Source organism: Centruroides vittatus, unplaced genomic scaffold (assembly GCF_030686945.1).
Source record: "Centruroides vittatus isolate TY-2023 unplaced genomic scaffold, ASM3068694v2 contig_1295, whole genome shotgun sequence".
In the NCBI taxonomy this organism is placed as follows: domain Eukaryota; kingdom Metazoa; phylum Arthropoda; class Arachnida; order Scorpiones; family Buthidae; genus Centruroides; species Centruroides vittatus.
Genome location: NW_027120824.1, coordinates 222,301 through 243,551, shown reverse-complemented (window position 1 = coordinate 243,551; position 21,251 = coordinate 222,301). Strand labels below are relative to the sequence as shown.

The 21,251-nt window shown below is 29.5% G+C and overlaps 2 protein-coding genes across 2 annotated transcripts in view; both read left to right on the top strand.

Annotated features, from left to right (window-relative positions):
- The window catches only part of LOC136989359 (cholesterol 7-desaturase nvd-like), a 277,556-nt gene that overhangs the window by 68,354 nt on the left and 187,951 nt on the right, over positions 1-21,251 (top strand). The gene's annotated exons all lie outside the window — the stretch shown is intronic.
- LOC136989450 (cytochrome P450 4V2-like) lies at positions 32-20,674 on the top strand. Its single transcript, XM_067287605.1, has 11 exons — positions 32-266; positions 8,541-8,653; positions 9,913-9,998; positions 12,998-13,179; positions 13,411-13,483; positions 15,185-15,311; positions 15,385-15,546; positions 17,573-17,746; positions 19,400-19,466; positions 20,239-20,418; positions 20,502-20,674. The coding sequence occupies exons 2-11, from the start codon at positions 8,564-8,566 to the stop codon at positions 20,657-20,659; spliced, it is 1,299 nt and encodes a 432-aa protein (XP_067143706.1). The 5' UTR covers positions 32-266; positions 8,541-8,563; the 3' UTR covers positions 20,660-20,674.

The window sequence follows — 21,251 nt, the reverse complement described above, 5'->3', positions numbered from 1 at the left end:
TTATCGAGTAACGAATTTAAACTAGAAATTCGAATAATATTAATTTCTATAATATTTGGAGAGCGTTAGAATAATTATGGGATCTCTTATAGAAATTCTTGCCAGTAATTAATAGTGGAAGATACTTGCTATTATTTCTATTATATACATTGTGTATAAATTTCTGGTTAAAAGAAAGCAAATTTTTATTAGTTTTAAAAACACCGAATTGTATTATTCTCTTCTTGGGTGGAAACTCGCATTTCAATATCTCATACCCAGGATCGGTAAGTTCTCGTCTTATTTCTATTCCCGTATCATAGGTCTTGTCTAAAGATTTTTTCGCATGTAAAAGACTATTTACGAAACGAACGTTTCATTTTTTGGATATAATTTTAAATAATGCTACAAAAAATACATATCGTCAATCTGTCTGCTTGATCTGATCTCGCTTCTTACAGTACCTGCTACCTTAATTTCTGTGTTAATTTTACAGTGCTACTTTTAAGCTCTAGTATAATAGTTTAGACTTAAACTTCGCTCTATTTAGCAAATTTTTAGCTACACCACTTATTAGTGTATGCTAAAATTCACGTTTTCTTTTAGTCCGTAGCCTAAAAAAGTGCACGACAATATTAATTGTAGTGGGAGTAGTAACCGTACGTATGTTGCTCAAAGCGATTTGTCTTTTCTCTTCTTACAATCTCTTTGCACTTTTGTTCTTTTCCCGTCCGTTTTTCCATCGTTGTCTTTCTTTAAATGTCTATTTGATTTGTGTAACTTTGAAAAAATCATAATTTGTCGTCTTCACCATATCTGAAAAGGGTTTAAAATCTAGCCTTGCAAAGCTACTCAGAATTTTCAATAAGATGACATTTCCTGGCACCCGTTTATCGTACTTCCAAGAATCCAATTACAGGCAATTCTTTACATCACGTTTACTTTCCATTACCTAATATTGATATAATGCATTAATTTTGTCAGCAATTTGGTGCCTAATCTGATATGTTTAGCTCACAATATGCTTATATTTTGAGATTATTAGTACGATAAAATTTTCGTTTTGAGAGGACCAAATCCGCAGTGGAATCCGGTTGCAAAATTTTATAACCCAGAAACAATTTTGGCCGCTACCAAGCAAACATCAGCATAAACACTCGGTGCATAATGCTTCATAAATAAACTTTATGCAAAATTAAATCTATAGTTAGGCTTATTAATAAGAAATAGTCAATGATAAGGTTTCGAAAAAAGCACCCATTTGTAAAATAAATTTTTCTTTATATTCTCTGTGACTAACACGCTTGTTGGGAAAATTCACTTTGTGATAGTCTGTGATAGTTCTAACACGTAGCTATTTTGGGATCAAATTTCGTTTTCATTTAAATTTTATCTTTTAATTTTGATTTTTTCTAGATATATGTGTTATGTTTTCATCTACTACCGAATACTTTATTTTCACATGTGTCTACCAATATACTTATTATATAAAGTAATTATTAAAAACATATTTCAATGCTCCGCATCCGAATTTCTCAGTTTTCTGTATTCAAACGCTTCATTCGAGGCACACTCACGCGAAAACACGTACATACAAACAAATACAATAATATAGGTGTTTTATTTACATTTTTGTGTTTGTGCAGTTTGCACATTTTTTCAGAAATGCAAAATCTTAATGGGGTTAACAGTTGACTGATAATTATATTGCGTTATATTTTGTAAAAGCCCAGGAATTTAAAAAGATAATAATTCGAAAATCTAGCTTTTTATTTTTATTTTAACTTTTTATTTATTTTTTCTCTCACAAATGCTGATAAATAAGATCGAACAATACTTTTCGGTAACAATGCTATCGAATTAGTTTTGTTTATAACTTTGATGGAATTCATAACTTTTCTCAAACTATTGGAACGACACATACTATTTTTTTTCCATTGTTTCGATGTTACTTTTTATTTTATACTAGCGGACCCAGCCACGCGTTGCTGTGGCTCAAAATGCATTTGTTAAATGTATAACACTTTTCCCGCGGGGAGATTTTGAAAAATCCATTCTTATTGTACATTCTCTTGACGTACCCTATTAAAACGCAATCAAAAACGCTAAAAACCACATCTAAAATGGTATAATAGAAGCCGAGTTTTTCACGATAAGCTTTATCCTGTTTCTCTTCCACCTGGTGGGAGAGAATTTCGACATGTATATTATATAAAAACACGTGTGTATTCGAATGCAACGTTGTGTCAAAATTTCAAAGGAATCGGTAGGAACAAACGAATATTATATTTGTATTTTGAATTAGCCTAATATATTTAAAATGAAATGAATTAAAATTATGATTAAAAATTTCAGTTTGACGATGTTACAACAAACAATTGCTCGTTTGAAGGATTTTTTATTGATTATACTTGAGATAAACTACAGTAAATCTTTCCTTATGTCTATTAATATTGTAGTAAATGATAATCATTATTATTCTACGACATTGAATCGTTTATTTTTCGAAGTAAACAATTGAATTCTTATAATAGAAGTTTATATTTTAAAAACAAATTCTAATGGTCTAAAGTTATGACCTTTAATTGTTATGACCTTCTCGTACATAAGCGGTTTGCTGGGATGCTCATGAAGAGAAAACTTTTACGTACAGTTATTTATCGAGCTGCATTTTTTTTTAAAATGCAGCTCGATAAATAACTGTACGAAATAAATTTATAAATTTATGACAGAAAATGGAAATTTATAAATTTCCATTTTCTGTCATTTTTTAATAAATCAGCATTTGTGATGTTAAATAATTATTATTATAGAAAATATTGATGAATATGATTGCTAAAGTAATTACTGTTATTTGTTTGAGATAATTTTTATTTTGCTATATTATTTATAAAATTATAATTATAATATGTTAGAAAGTATATTGTATAAAATCTTCCTAATTTCCTTATATTCTTTTATTAACTTATATAAATTTTAAAATTATTTTAATTTTAAATGTGTCCTAGTATCGTAGTGTAATTAAAATGAAAATATTGTATATAGAAAGAGTAATGTATATATTTGATTTTCATTCCTACAAAAATTAATTTATGTTGACAAATAAAGAATGCTGCATTTAAATGAGAAACTATTTTAAGTTAAAAATTAAGATTTAAATATATTTATTTAACCGTAAGATATATTTATTTATAAATATATTTATAAATAAAAATATCGTTAACCTATATTTATTTATAAATATTAAAATAGCAATATTAATTTGTGCAATTACAAATCAATTAGTAATCAAATAACATGAATCGTTTAAATTAATATAGAATAATTATAATTAAATAGTCCTAATAATTAAATTTCCTTAATACGACGAAACAATTAAAAATTTTTCTATCGTTAGTCTGTGGAGAGGCATTGTTGTAAATAATTGGTTGTTTACTCACTCCACCTCTTTCATCAAAGTGCGCTTGTAAACAAACGAATAAAGTAGCCACATTTTCTGTTTTTTTAGCTCGAATTTTTCTCATTTTCATGTTGATTGACAATTTAATTAAACTATTTCCACCGCAAAACTTACTTTCCTACATACTAGGCAATAGAAAGTCGTATCAAACTGAACCAATTCTTTTTTATCTGTTAGCTAGGTAAGTCTATCTTCTTCCAAAAAAGTTTGAATTTTCTAAGTACAGAACTTTTCCCTTTCACAAAGTCATTAGCTTCCCTACTGTTATGTGACTTTATTCGGATGTAATTTAATATAATAAAATGTCTAAAATAAAATTCTCACAATTGGATATCGCACCTGGACCACTTTATTTAATTTGTAAAAAGTAAATAATAAAACACATTCTAACAATACTAATTGATAATTTATATACGCAATGCTTCATTTCTTTTACTTTTTCAACGTCTTTTGAGCATTAAAGTTTTGTAATTATCATTACAGCAAATTTAATAATTTGAATTTTAACATTTGACAAATGAATGTTTAAACTTATGAAATACCTACTTCTAATTGATTTAACTTTGTTACACAAATAAAGTGTTTTAAAATAATAATTATTTGTTGGGTTTATCAGTGACTCTATGTTACAACCTTGTGTAAGCATAATCACCCGCTAACTACCGCAAATAGTTTGAATTATTTAAACGTATTTTTCGAAAAAAGTTGTAAATAAATTATATTTTTTATAAGAAATTTTCATACATTCTTACAAATTAACAATAAAACATAATTATCGTAATTATAGAGCTACTCGATGTTTAAATAATCAAAATATTTATAATAAAAGCAGTTAATGTTACCAATGGTGCCAAAATGGCGGCTCGTCTCTGATTCAAGGAAACAAGAAAAAAAAAAAAAACAGCGGGAACATACGTTCTAACCTAAAATAACCTATTCTAATAATTTGGTTGGTAAAAGTGTTGTCACCTTTACAAAATCGCTGACCCGGACGGCACGTCAGGTTTGTTCGAACAGAAGTTTCTGATAGATGCGCAATGTCATTTTACAATGCGAAGAACAAAATGCATGTCGGTTCTAAATCAGTTACAGTTAGGGATTAGAGACTTGCGTAAGAGTAACGTATAGAACCTAAATTAAGAAAGAGAGAACAGATAATTTAATTCTATAGAAGACGTTTACGGACGTTCCAACAAAAAAAAAAGTCGAGAGGCAGGTTGCGTGTCACACGTCAGCATAGAGTAACATGGCGGAATGGCAGATGAGTTTCAGTGAGTGTGAGGTCTTTCGCTGTTCAAATGGTGTAAATTTATAAAAATATTTGCAAGAACTTTGTTTCATCGTAATTTCAGAATTTCTACGAAATTCCCGGACAAAATTAATATTTTACCCGGACAGTGAGTCAATTCCCTGACTGTCCGGGTGACAAAATCGGACGGCTGGTAACACTAGTTGGTAATAATTATGGTAATTTATTAGAATAGATTAGGTTAGGTTAGGTAAGAACGTGTGTCACCACTGTTTTCTTTATTCTGTTTCCTTGAATCAGAGACGAGCCGTCACTTTGGCACCATAGGTAACATAAACCATAAAAGCAATACTTTTATCTAAAATAAAATAAATAAAAAGTTTTTATATGCTTTAATAAAAACATTTAATAACTTATTCGTTTGTTAAAACAAAATCATTTGAAACATTTATGAAAAAATCTAATATCTTTATAATGACAAAAACAAGCAAGGAAACACGACACCACTCCAAAGTTACCTGAACACAACTTCCCTAGGTCACAACTAGTCTGATCAGTAACGTTTAAATTTCCGGTTTAAAGAGACAGAGGACAATAATTCTAACGTTCAAAATTTTTAAACTTTCTGTAATAAAATAAAAATTTCAATATAATAATATTCTAAAATTAAAACACATTAAATAAAATATATAAATAAATATTATGAAACTAAAAGAAAAAAAACACAATATTGCTAAAAATCTGAAATTTATATATTATAAGAAACGTAATGTATATGAAAAAATTTGCATCAGTGTAAAAACATACGAAAACTGGCAGCAGTGTAGATTCGATAGTTTGACAACAAAGAACTATTAAAACAATAAACTCAAACTCAAATAAAAATAATTTACGATAAATGTAATATACTAATACTTATATTTAAAAAGGAATAAATAGTATACTATCAAATGGTACATTAATTAGACATAAAATTAAGTCAGATCAAATTGCAGTAAATTTACAAGTCATTAATGTAAACGAGAAAAAACAAATTTTTTTGATATATTTGAATTTTTATTTCAAACAAAACTACTCATACTGCATATTAGCGTTATTTTTTCATACTTCTATTATAAAATTTAACTTCATACACGAATTTTTTAAATAATATTTGTAGGTTTACTTCAATGACTTTCAACTTGCTTTGAACTACCAGTTTGGCACTAAAGAATGCTAAAAGGGATAAGTAAATTTAAAACTATAATTAAACATCATTACAATTTTGTGCTGAAATTTTGAATCATATGTTTCATTTATTTGATCGAAAATATATGCTTTTCAACACAAATTATAATCATAGTTTTCTTTAAATAGTAGAGTCTGCCGGTCATTTATCTAACATATTTAACAACAAAATATATAATTTATATATACTGTAGCATAGAAAAATAATTATTTTACTTTGAAATGTGTAAACGAAAACATTTATTAATAAGGAAAGTGTGCTTCATTTACAAATGTGAAATTATTTATATTTCGATACCATTTATAAGCAGGATATGGCCAAGCAGGGTCGCTAATTTCAAACATTACATAAAATAAATGACTTAAAATTTAAATTTAATGCTTTTGTGATGCATCTAATAATTATGTCTGTGACCACGCAGATGATAAAACACAGCTTTACTGTAGAAAAGTAAAAAAAACTATAATATAACGTTTTCATATAGGAATTACACTTTCCCATATATGTAGTATAGATTTTTTTTATCACAATAAGAAGTTTTCTACTAAATAAAACAAGAAAATATCTCATAAAATGCATAAAATGGTTTTGTAAAAAATACAAGATAATATATTTTTACAAAAAAATTTTAATTCCGCTACTTACTACTTGAAACCAAAAGACAATATATATATATAATATATTTTTTTTTTATAGAATTACAACATTAAAATAATGCTCGTTACCAAAATTAGAATCATATACAGTCAAACCTGTTTTTATGCGGGGGATAGGAACCGCATTAAAAAAACGCCTTAAAAAAATCGGACGAAACTTCACGAGTGGCTATAAAAGAAAGTTTTCGCAACACAATTAAAAAAACATTTTTTTTATGCGGTCAATAGGGACCGCATAAAAGAAGTCTCACATAGAAAATAACTCAAAACCGTACGAAATAGAATTTATTGACAACAGATGTCAGCACTTGACTGCATTGTCTGGTCTATCGTCTGTTTTACATATTTTTGTCCAGTAGGTGTTTTGTTGACTTTAAAAGTAAATTATTTCATTTTTCGCATATTCATGCAATAACATTACTATAATAAGTGCATTTATGCTATAATAAGTTTATTTAGCTATAATAAGTCAACGTGAGACATGGCGAATCGCACGAGACTAGTCGCCAACTATACCGCACAAATTAAAAATTCGCATTAAAAAAATCGCACAAATAAAAATCGCACATAAAAAAAGCGCATAAAAACAGGTTTGACTGTATATATTATCTTTCTATTTTATGAGAATAAAATAAATTCCAAATTAGTTTTGTTTTATTTGTTTTTTAAAATAATCCTACCATTTAATCATCCTAATAACATAATTTTAGTGTCTGTTAAAAACGAGTTGCCAGGTTATGACGTGATCATTTAACAAAGATATAAGAAAAAAATCCAGCTGAGTTGCTTATCTTTCTGTGCAACATATATAATTGCGTATGTGATGCAGTAGCATAGTGTAGTGGGGGCGGCAGGGGCGGCCCGTTCTAGGCGGCACTTTAAGGGGGCAGCAAAATTTCACAATAAATAATAATAATAATACCTAAAGAAGGGGCGGCGAAATTTCCCTCCGCCCCTGGCGGCTGACACCCACGCTACGCCACTGATATGATGTATCTCTTATGAGGTCTTATATTTTTCAATATTATAAAATGGCAAAAAGATTAATGTTGAGGAGAGGGATGAGTTTTTTGAAAGAAATTTTGTGCTAATAACAATTAAAATCGTAATTAAATCTGACTCTACTCGAGATATGACACACGACTACCTTTATCTTTCCACCCCGTAGATCGTCAACGACTCAAAATTTAATAGCATCAATCCTCCTAACATGCAAGCGTCAGTGTAAAATTTCAGAAACTTTTCGATAAACAGCATGAGTTATTAAACTAAACACATTAAACAAAGTAGTGCATCCCACAGAGTAACGTCTATACATACGGGAAAAACCCCAAATATTTTTGCACTTTCCTATGTTTGAAGGGTTGCTCAATCAAAAACTGTAAAAAACTTTAAAGGCAATTTTTACAGATTGCCATACTGTCCCTCTGTTACATATAACAGTGATGAATAGTAAAGTGAAAGGTTACAAATGACTTCGTGTGTACTATAATGTCAGCAAACATGGTAGAAGTAGTTTGAGAAGAAGAAACGAAATTTTAAACAGTTTGTGGCAAATATGGCAAAAAGTGAACAAAAGAATGACATTAATTACTTACATGGGTGCTAACATCAAAAATCTATATTTTCAGAGTGTAACGAATGAAAAGTTTTAAAGGTTTACAAGTGAAGAGCTCAAGTAACATAAAATTATTTATTGGGTTTTCTTTACTATTGCACATATAATTTGACAGTTAGATTGTTACAATATTGATTATATTAATTAAATAACATATAAAGGCAAAGATTTTTTACAGTCAATCAGAAAATATTGAAAACACCAAACTATAATTTATATTTGTAAAATTGTCAAAAAAATTTTCTTCGAAATTAAGAAAACCTGTTTATTTATTAACCTACTTAGATGTTATTTTTGTATTCATAATCGCTTAAAATAAAAATTTTTACATAAAAATTCTATGTTGCCAGGTTCGTCAATACCGTTTGCAGAGATGTTGAATCACACGTACAACAAAGGATATTTTCCTTTAAATTTTCTAATTGCGAAATGCTTGTTCTTGTATCGACCGGATTATATTCAAGTAAGTTCCTACAAAAATATATAAATCAACAAACGATGTCATATAATACAAATGAATGTCATGTCACAGAATATCACATTAAACAAAAACAAAAAGCACAAATTCATAACAATAGTTTGGTGACAATTAGAAAAAATCGTCATACGGCGTAAAAATGTATTTGCATTGTGAAAATGTTAATCACGCATTATCAGTTGTGTTTGAGTGATATACCTATTAATGCTTATTTGGTAATTGATAACAAATGCTATCGATTGATAAAAACGAATTAAAATATATAATTATAATAATAAATACCCTGATATTGAATTCTGACAACAATTTGACAAATCAAAAATTTTTAGACCAGTTAGGTATTTTGTTTTGTTTTGGAGTTATTATTACTGCATACAGGTTTTAGAATATGTTTTAGTCGCCAGTGGGCGCGCTGTTAGCTGTCTGCGCAAAAATGGGATCGCCCACCAGTTGCAAAGCAGTGTCATTCTTTGAACATTGGGATAGATGGCCACGTAGAGTTTTCCTGGGTTTTTCCTTGTCTGTAACTCCTCAATAGGGGCCAGTTCCCTTCAAAAGACATCCCAAAAGGCATTCTTCCGCACGTAAAATCCATTCTAACAAACTTAACCACCTAATAATGAAATTACACATAATGGGGCGAAAATAGCTAGAGAAGCAGGTGCCCAACTTGCCGACTAAGAAAAATAAATAGCATTAAAGCTCAGGCAGGTATAGATTTCATGTTGTTTGCAGAGTTTAAATGCGAAGCTCTAGCGCAAAACAACTTACGCTGTGTTTCCCAGAAAAAACAGAACAGATAACAAGAGGATAAAATTATGATAGAAAACGATTCTGGGAAATGCAAGCCACCAGAAAGAGCACGGGAGCAACTTCTTTTTCAAAATTGACAGAAATCTGAACTTTCTGTCAAACATTTTGTTCTCAGATCATGCGACTTTTTTTCTTTCAAAGTCGTGAACATGCATAACATTCAAACCTGAGGATCCGAGATTCCTCTCTGCATCAGCAAATATGTGTTAAACAGTCCAAAATTAAACATTTTTTGCACAGGTATTCTATATAACAGATTGCTCATTCATGAAAATATCAACCATTAAATTTTAGGTGTTTGCAGATGGTCTTTCAATCATTAGATATGATACTTTTCATCAGTGTAGTTAGTTTTGACTTTTTTTTTATAAGTGATTTTATTAATTTTATTATTTGCTGGTTAAAATTCACACTTATTTATTTATTTTTAGACATTACTAAGTGATTCCCAATGCATTAACAAATCCTTCCTGTATGAAGGATTTAGAGATTGGATTGGAGATTCGGTTTTCATGAGGTAATCATTTGTAAACATTTATTTGTATTCTTTCGAGTAATATTTAGTATTTTACGACTCATATAAAATTATCACATCATAATAAATAACTGCCTAAAAGTTTCAAAAGTAACTGAAAATAGTTTAGTTAACACTTCAAATATTATGAGATTATTATTATGAGATATATCGATTAACTTCTGTCTACATTAAACTGCTTACTTTACATGTAGCACCATCTATCGAAAAAATTAAACAAAATAATTAAAATAATATAATTCTTATAAAAAAAGATATAATTTTAAAAAAATATATACAGTAGAGCGTTGTTAATCCGAAAGCTGATCAACCGAAACGTTGGTTAACCGAAAGCCTTCCAATCGAACTCTGTTGTGCTAAATCGAATATTTTTGATACTTCCAAAGTATAATTTTTGTTTTTATATTTTTCAATATATTTATTTTGTTTGTACAAAATAAAGAAATAATTTTTAACGATACAATAGCTACGATTATTATCTTTAAAAATTTGCATTAGGCTTAACATCGACAAAAATTCAACGCTTAGCAACACGCAATGGGAAAAAAATTCAACATGAAACAGGTTAATATATTTTTTGTACATAATCGGTTATCCGAAAAATAAGTTATCCGAACAACCCCAGTCCCAAATTTATTCGGATTAACGACGCTCTGCTGTATTATATTTATTGAATTATCGCGACAATGATACAGCGAAAAATCGATGCACCATTATGCCTTTACTGCTATGGTAGCACAGTGGCAAGTGCTACCATAGCACTTGCCAAAGTTGAGTCTAGGAGTGGTTTGCCCTTGTATAGTACCTTATACTATTCCTGTTAGCAATACAGTGGTGCTAGTTATGTATGTAACTTTGTTTTCGGAAAATTTTTTGAATTGAAATAACGTGACTCTCAGTACAAATTGGAAGTTTGTATATAACAGAGGTGGGCAAGCAAGAGTTCAGTGGAAGCTGAAATGTAGGTTTTGCAAAATGCATGGGAGCCGTAGTTCTGTACTGTCGTGGCAGATAGTATAGTAAGGCAGGGGAGGATAGGGTGTTCCCCATCCGGGTCGAGGACTTGTTTTAAAAGAATAGATTTGAAATGTCACTTTAATTTATTGCACCAACTTGAAAATAAAGTACTAAATATTACATATATATAATTTCATACTTTCAGAAAATTGTGAAAATAAAATTGTAAAAAAAATAATAAAAAGCAGAAATTAACACTTTTAGCAAGAGCCGCATTTGCCCATATCTTCATATCATAAACTGTTCTCTTTTTCTTACGATTTCCAGGTCCGGTCTCAACTTATATTTAACTTTGTTCTCGAGATTAATTATGAAAGACAGAGACAGACAGCTAATAAAGCAAATTTATAAGTGTACAATTTTTTTCAAATTACAGTCCAATAAGTACCCTTCAGTAATTGAGTAGATAAAACCACCGAACACAAGTCATCGTTTGTGTTCGGGCATGGAAAATGGACCGCTCACGTGGAGTTACTTGGGATTTCTTCGATATAGTAACACTTAAATTTGAACAAGCTTTACATAAAAGTTTTTCTGGGATGCATCCTCTTTGGCAGATCGCTTACATGTCACATTGCCGTCACCAAATAAATTAAACAAATTCTAACGAGCGATTATTTATTGTGACATGTTCACAATGTTGGGCTGCAGCGTTTCGTTACAGTGTTCTGAATTCTTCTAGTAGTGGTCTTGCCTTTGTACACCATTCTTTTGCTGTTAGCAATAGAGTCTTGTCAGTCATCTATCTATCTGCATTCAGGGAGAAATTATGAATCGAAATAACGTTACTTCCATTTCAAACCGGACGTTTGTATATAGTTAGTATGGCCTTTTGCCCTTAGGCTTTTCATATCTGGTCACGACCTTTATCTATCTAACTCGTTTGTCGAGATTAAAGAAGGATAGAGCAGACAGTCAGAAGACAACAGTCATTTACAGGTTTGCAATTTTTTCAAATTGCAGCCCAATAATTTTTCTATAGACGCAATATATACGACAACATACGTCTCACGTAATTGATACATTCTATTACCAACATTTAAAACTGTATTATCACATAAAAGCGATTATTTTAGCATTTTTACATGCAGAGCTATCAAAATTTATTCAACATGCATTACATTTCAAATATTAGTAGTTGACCAGTATTAATTAGTAGTGGTTATGGACAACCACTACTTTTGGTAAAATTACTTTAACCCCCAACTGAGATAGTTCCGTCTTTCTATCAAATCAGCTGATATGCTGGCATTTATTATTTATTGATGGGAACAGTGATTCATTCTTCGGATTAAAGCCAGACTACTGAATAACAGAGAATCCAAGCTTAAATCGCCTCACAACTCTTTTTTGATGATTTATTCATTTCGAATTCGGATTTTTTTTTTTGATGATTTTAATCGATTAAGTAAGTTTTAATCACTTGATATCAAGTGTTTTGCAGTTGAATGGAAATACAAAAAGACAAACATGGCATTATGATACTAACTATTGTTGCCAGAATCATATATTTAAATATGTCTTTATGATCACAGAATTTCAGTTTATAGTAAACATAATTACATAGACTCTGCAAAATATAAAGCACAATTCAGAATATGAAAAACTTAACCGTGGAATCTCGAACATCTGGAAGTCAGTCATTCAAATTTACTGGCGTGTGACCTTATTCAGTGGGATACAAATTAATATAGCTATGCAGCATACAATATATTTCTGTACGTCGAATGTAGGAACTATATTAATGGTGCTAAAAGGTTGCAGTTCTCAATGCCATGCATTAGCTTATATAACAATAAAACTAACATTCATCATTTTATTTTATTAATTATGAAGTTTCTTAATTTATATTTATTTAATTTGCCATTAATTCACTTAACTTCATATATAAAATAGCGATCAAAATGAAAATCCCGTGTAAGCAACCCTGAAAAAGTTGTATAATATCCAGAAATATTTTTCAGAAGTGATGAAGGTTACAAGGAAAGGAAGAAACTATTGTTGCCTGCTTTTCGCCTAAAAGTATTGCACTCATTTATTCCAATAATCGAGAAGAATGCCAGAGAATTAGTTGAGGTGTTGATGGAAAACGAGAAAGTTTTCATAGTACCTGTTGTTAAACTGTGCGGATTTAATATTTTATATGGTATGCAGAATGTATTTTATTGTCTATCTGATTAATTTATACAGTATTTTAGAAATAAAGATTTATGATAGTTTCTTGATATAAATTATTGACACAAAAATTTATAGCTGTCAAATTTAATAATTATTAAAGAAATAAATATAAATTACATTATTAATTTTAAAATTTGTTGAATAATAGTTTCATGCCTGTTATATTGTTTATATTATTAATATATAAAATTTATTTCAGATACAATTCTTGGAGTTAAAGAGGATTCTACTTTTAGAGAAAGAAGTTCTTACTATGAAAAATTAATAAACGCGTAAGTATTTAATTCGAGATGTTGTCTTTTCTGTACAAACTATATTATCACCAAGATAAAATACAAACGTTTGGAATAGGATATTTTCGATCAGTAAATTTTATTGCATAAAATAACTCAATTCAAATTTTTGCTATTTTATTTTTACTTTTTGCAACATAATTCTAGTGAGCAATTGTATTTTAACAACGTATATAAAGACACTATGAGATTGTTTATACAAGTCATATTTTTTGAAAATAATAATTCAACCAATTTATTAAATTGATTGTTGGGTTTTATTTATATAAGCCAAGGAGGAGGTTCCTATTTTTCCTTTCTGTTTATGGCAGCCCAACTAAACTCTGTCATCAATATAGATATGCATAAGAAAACTCTCAATAGTACGAATACTTTCATCTGTTTATTCATCAAGGTTAATGAAACATTAAGGATATTCGCATTTTAATCACTTTTCAGGATTATGTAAAATGAGCTTATAATTACTTTTGTCAGCCTGTGAGCGTGTGAATCTCACATATCTTGCGCTTTTCTAAGGAACCAGGAAGACCCAGTCAACTTGAATGTATTATTAAACAGATTGAAGTGCAATTCTTGATGTCGAACTTTCTTCTCAGCAAATATAATATTTGATTTAGGAAATTTTTTTTGTGTTTAATAAAACTTTGTTTATTTACACATTTGATCGGTGAATTTGCTACGTTACAAAGTGAAAGTCGATTTTTGAACACTGAATTTCTAAGTAGCACCTCTGATAGATAACTGATTTCTACTAAATTCTATAATATTATATAGATCTATGAACCAGGTTTAGACATTGGTATTTTCCAATTTTAATCTGTGAATGTTCGTCCGATGGAAATTATTATTTTATAACATTGAAGAGAAAGTCTGCCCAAAAGGAACCACCATTAATTTTTCTTTTGTTCCAGACAATACACGTTTGTGGCGACTGACCAAAGGCCGGTTCTTAGCAACAAATTTTTTTTCCAATTTGTTTTGTGTATTTTGCCTTTTCTGTTTCGAGATATAGAAACAGATAATACAATGCTAGGAATCTTGAAAAATATTCATGTTTAAATTCACTAGAATAAGTAATACATGCACAAAATAATTTGTCTTTTATTATCTGGAATCGCCACTGCCGGTCACCGTAACAAACAAGAAAACAGCCTAACGCAGAAATGGATTAGTTTGATAGTTAGTTTTTTGTATACAGCAACGTCAAAAGTAAGCGATCAGCCAAAGGATGTTTCTTATCGAGACATTGTATGGAAAATTGCCCCTAGATGTTACAAACGCAACAGAAGCCCAGAAAAGTTCACAAGACAGATATATTCACTAAACGGCCACCCTGAGCCAACTATCAGTGTTCGATAGTTTTAGCCATTTGGCCACTGGTGAGCACTCGATCTGGTTCGTTTCCTTGTTTTGTTAACTTACGAAAATGCAACACTTGGGGAATCTGTGAGGGAGACACTTTCCTAAAGGTCTTTTTTAAGAGAAACTAGCCTTATTCAGGCATTAGAAATGTGGATGAAAACCCGGAAAACAAGTGGGCAGTCTGCAGCACAACAATTTTTGAGAATTTCAACCGAATAAATGTTTATATTATATTATTGCAATTTCAAAATATTTGAACATTTCATATTACAATTTCACATTTGAACACGCTACATTTCATGAATTATTTATTTTTAGAACATTCAAGCCAGTTCTTGATAGACCAATGAATTTTCTGATGTCGTTCGACTGCTTATTTTATTTAACACCAAAAGGAAGAGAATTTAAATTGAACAAGGAAACCTTAAGGAAATTAACAAAAGAGGTTCGTAAAAGTTCTCGCTCTCAAATAACAATTACACACAAATATTTTTTTAAAATTTCAGTTCTGTTTCTAGATAATTGCTGAAAAAATCCGACTACGTGAAGACGAAGAAAACACGATTGAAATAAATGAAAAACGAAAATCTCTGTTAGACTTTCTCTTGGATGCTAGAGATAAAAATCCAGAACTGACCATTGAGAGTATCTGCGAAGAAATCGAATTTTTTCTTGGCGCTGTAAGTGGAATATATATATATTGACATTTTGAACCCACGAATACAATCATCTGGTACAATACTTTTTCGTAAATTATTGAATAATCTGCCCTTCCTTATATTATGTGTAACTGAATACAAACTTAGTAAATTTCTGTTTTGTTAATTACATTATGTTTGCAGATTGTGAGCACAATAGTGAAATTATTGAGAAGCCACGTATAATTCACAGATAGCTGGAAGGTACCAACTCATTTTATTGTACGTAGTTCCCATTTATCGACATGATGCAAAATAAATTCATCTTCTATAAATTTGGAAAATATGTTGATAAATTTAATACAACATGACGGCGTGAAAGCTTAACAAAACACAGTTACAGAACACACATTCAATTGAAAGAAAATTATTTGACTAACTTTCCGATATCATTTATTTGTTGAAAACGTGCAAATTAGTGAAAGGACATTCCATTAGTAATTCATGAATAAATATGAAATTCTAAACTGAACTACAAGTAATATTATACTGTATTAATAAATATAGTATAAATTTAGTATTTTATTACCATCGAAGTCTTTTTTTCTAAATATTGAATATGTGAAAATAGATGAACGAATTGCTCTCATTCTACAGTCCGGATAATTTAACAAACTTTATCCTTGATATATTTAAATGACAAGTGGTCCCAAAGATGTTGAGAGTATGCGCTTCTGTCAACCTTTTTCCGATAATGTCGAAGTGTACGGCAATTATGTCTAACTCATCAAAATACAAACCATATTGAATAATCATAAAATATAATAACGAATAATCCTAAAACCAGATAGATATTAAATCCTAATTACTTGTTGTTTTCTATTATATGTATTTTCTTAATTTTAGAATTAAGTTTACCTTTTTTTTATTTTAACACATGTTATACTGTCCTAATGTGTATAAGAGTGTAGCCAAAAGAATTTTTAGCTCCATTTTTCTTTTCCTTTTATCAACTACGTGTATATCTTCTTACGAGTCATGCTGGTTTAACTGTCACTACCTCAGGAAATTAAGTTTTATTGTATAAACCACGTTACGCGTATCCTAATTTTTTCAATGTATTCTGTAAATTTGTAAACCTGTAATCATTTTGCTGATAAGTATGTAATAATAAAACTGAAGAGGGGCGTTAAGCCCGAAATGCATATCCGTTCACACCAATGAACCAATCTTTTTCTTCTGAAAGTGTTATTTGTGTGATATGTTCTCAACGGCTATATTGTGCTTAGAAAATACAGATAGATATTGTTTGTTATACCAGGTGAACAATAGAGATTGTTTGTCTTCTCCGTATAAGTTTTCCTTAATTGCAGAAACCGAACACCAGTACAATAAGTCTTATAAATAAGATATGTCCTAGTACACATTTATATAACAAACTGTATAAAATAAGAACATAAAGGCATATGAATTAAGAGATAGTTATTATTTACGTATGCTTCTACAGAGTCATTTTCAATATATGCGAAATTTCGGAGACATTTATTCAAATAATTTTAACGATAAAAGTGCGTAAAAACGTATGATGAAAACGGCGTTTTTGGAATAACTTGAAAATTAGTATTGTCAATTGTCATACCGTATTTTTTCTTCGCTGCATTTATTAGCACATGAGCTCACACATAAAAAGGAGTTTGTCGCCTTATTTTACATAGCGACAATACGATTCCGTATCTGTCGACATTATCATTGAAACACCATATTAATCGTTATATAATTTTAAATTTATGACGTTTTAAAACATGTTTGAAAGCACTTTTATTGTTGAAAATATGCGAAAAATTATCTCTTAGAATTTTTTTCATATATCCAAAAATAACGTCAAACACATACAATGTGCACAAGTGGAAATAACACTCTGTGTAAATATTTCATTATTTCCTTGTTCGAAATTGTAATCTATGTAGTCATTGGAACAATCGATAAACAATTATTAATCTGTAAGCGTTAATTTGTATTACACGTAAAAATTCAAAAAATATATTGATAATATTTTTATTATTATTAGGCATACGAAACAACTGCACTAACCGTCACCTGGTCGTTATACTTATTAAGTCAAAACGAAGACGTTCAAAAAAAAGTTCAGGAAGAGTTGGACACTATATTTGAAAACGACACCGATCGATTTATTACAAATGAAGATTTACACAAAATGAAGTATATGGAATGTGTGATAAAGGTTGGCAATTTTTAGCGATATTTATTATAACGTGTATATGATATAAGTGTAATTATTATAAGATTAATAATGCATTTATAATTTTCATACTCTTACTGGTAAATCAATTTTTAAAAACTGGCAAACGTTAAACAATGTCACACGTTATATATGCCCATAATTAAATTAATTTTGTAGATATTATTATATTTACGGAATTTTATGACTGTGGCAACTTTGGTGTGGTTTTGAGATTAAATCATACAGCATACAGGCTATAAACAGGACAGTGAAGAGAAAAAGCCGGTGAATTTGTCTGGAAAAACCTTAGGGCCCATAATTGTTTTAGCTCTTAAAAATTAAATATATTTTTGCTAACAGAATCTTTATGTCTACTGTTCTACTAATAAACAAACATTGTAGGAATTTCAGTTGTTTAAAAGAGGTAGGTACACTGCTCCGATGTATTCTACATTCTACTCAAAATCTGGACAGTTCTGATCACAAAGTGGAATGATTAAAAATAATTAATTATTTCATTATAACCTATTAAATAACTGTACTTGGCTTACACGAATCCGGTTTTACTATTTAAATAACTAAAATCAATTAATTAAAATATTTAATTTACGTACACACATAACTAATTTAATGAAATTAAAAAATTGACTTCTTTTCTATTTTATAGAGGTTTTTGTTGAATGAAAACTCATTCTTCATATTAGAAAAATATTAAAGATTAAACTGCAACACCAGAAGTACTTTTGTAAATAATCATAATAAATTACATTGTATGTGGTACCATCTCTTATGAGAATTTTCTATGTAAATTTTAATATTTTAAACATTACAGAAATGCAAAATCAGAATTTTGAGAGTAGTGATGAGTTATATTTTAAAAAAATTGCAGACGATAATAACGAGTAAACGAGTTCTTAAAATCCGTCCATATAGGTAATACAACACATGATCGTTTTTTACCTTCTCACCCTCTCGACCTTTAACCACAAGAATTTAATCCTTTTAATTTCCTATATACGATAGCTACCATTCACAACATTTTGTCCGTGATGTTTATATTTAAGTTTGTGTAGATGTACAAAACAGTTCATGGGCCAACTTTGACACGAATTTAATTATTTTTAATTGTGAGGAACATTGCCGAGAAAGTAAAAGTATGTTAAAGTAGTTGAGAAATATTTACTCTTTATTATTCATTACAAATTTCTTTTATTCTCGTAACTGTTTTCGAATGTCTTCCAAACATCTAAACCACTGATTCTCAACATTCTTAGCTCCGTGACCCCCAAATAGTAAAGAAAAATAAAATTAATATTTCGCGACCCCCACCCAAAGGAATAATAAACGGAAGCCTTACTATTACTAATTGAATTTTGACTGTAATTACAAATGTAAATGTTTTTAAATACAGCGCTAAAAACTGAATACAGAAATAGTCTTTTATCACTCGAAAACAATCTGCTTTTGTGTGTTTCTAACCGCGACTCTCTTGGAGGTCGCGACCCACAGGTTGAGAAACGCTGATTTAGCTTATTTTATGAATAATTATTAAACTCATAACTTTTAAATTATAATTTTGCTTAATTTAACTTCATCTGAGAAATGTGTATTTTAATATCCTTGGATAAAGAAATTTACATTATTTTTTTGTAGGAGACCATGAGACTTTACCCATCTATTCCTGCAATTTCTAGGAAAATCAAAAAATCTATAAAACTGGGTAAGAAATAATATTTTTGATTATACATATACGTATACCTTTTACTAAAATTCTTCCCCATACCAAAACTTCTTGAACTCACGAACATGAGTGAGAGAAACGATACACGTGAAATGACATCATAGTGTTTTACTAATAACTATTAGTAATTAAATAAATAGAAAAATTCCAAGAAACATAATACGACCGAGTAAGTTCGTTTATTGGCCACAAAACTCATTTATTAACTCTGTACTTCTTATCTGAATACTTTTGGTGTATTCGAGTAGTGTTTGTGTGTCTGTATTCTTTCTATTATCTGTGTGATTTGTTTCAAAATCTTGAATGTGTTTAACTTTTGTTTTTGGGTATGAAACTTTAAATATAATTTTGAAATTGAAAACGTAGGACATTCAGAAGTAATAATATATACCAGTATATTTATTACCTTTGTCAAGTCCATGTTACTTTCGTCAGGGCCGGAATTCCAAACGTCATAAAAAAGGCATGAATCTCTACAGGAAGAACATCGAGTAGATGTGAACGTTCGATCCTCGCTAATAATGTATTTTAACCACATATTTTCGTTTAGCAGTTTTTTCTCTCATCCTGTGATCGAATATCCAAAATAAAGTAATAATAAAGCATTGACATTCGTAATTGATAGTGTTACACAAAATTTAGGATCTAGAAAACGATAGATTCATTTCAATATCGGAATTAAAAACTCAAAACTTGCATTATTAGATTTCATCGTATCGAATATGAAATATTTTAATTTTCATTCTTTCAGGAAATAAAGAATTTTCCAAGAACTGGATATTCGTTGTTTCTATTTTCCATCTTCATCGAAATCCAAATGTCTTCGAAAATCCAAATGTTTTCGATCCTGACAGATTTCTTCTTGAGAATTCTTCCAAACGTTTACCTTACTCTTACATTCCATTTTTGGCAGGACCCAGGATGTGTCTGGGTGAGGAACTTCAGCGTAATAAAAGATAAATAATAAATTTATCATATCTGTAGCGTCATTAACACATACGATTATTTTTGCAGGATATGTCTCGGCCATGATGAAAATTAAACTGATTCTGGCAACTATCTTAAGAATGTTGAAGGTAGGACACGTGGAAAAAACGACCTTACTCAAGTTCAGAATTAGTCTTAATCCTAGTCGATCACTCCAACTCGAATTTAAACCAAGAAAACCGTAAATATTTTCTACGTTTAATGCTCTCGCAGACGTACTCATAAATTGTTACCGTGAAAAGTATTATAATATCTGGTATTTTGTTCTAAATAGCAGTGCTTTTGCTTTTTTCTAAATGACGTTGCAATAAATAGCAATGAAATCTAAACCACAGGTTTTCTCGCATTTTTCAAAAAGTAAAATTAGAAAAAAATTTTGAATTATTTTCCTTAGAATTATTTTATTAATTCATTTTTAATGAAACTAAACATAAAAATTCTAATTGTTAATGTTTTTATTCTATGAGTATAATTTCAACAAAACCAAATGACATGTTCTTCGAGCTCAATGCTTCTAACGTATCAGTCTTTTTCCATTGCGATACTTCATTCATAAATAAGTACAACACCTTAATTTGTTGCTGATACTTCATTCGTTACCTTTCTTACAAAACAAATGCTTATATAATTTCGTACACATTTTACTTAAATTATTTCTTGGTTATTATAGTCTTTTTTTTTAAATGAAGTAATTATGATAGATATACAATTGACGTGTTTACTCTACCCTTACTAAAACATAAAATTATTTGATTTGTCAGAATATCTTCTAATTCT

Excerpts from the sequence above, each read along its gene's own strand:
- LOC136989450 (XM_067287605.1), top strand. The coding sequence starts at position 8,564 with ATGTTGAATCACACGTACAACAAAGGATATTTTCCTTTAAATTTTCTA. Across the intron at positions 9,999-12,997 it reads GGAGATTCGGTTTTCATGAG|AAGTGATGAAGGTTACAAGG; the intron begins GTAATCATTTGT and ends AATATTTTTCAG. Across the intron at positions 13,180-13,410 it reads CGGATTTAATATTTTATATG|ATACAATTCTTGGAGTTAAA; the intron begins GTATGCAGAATG and ends AATTTATTTCAG.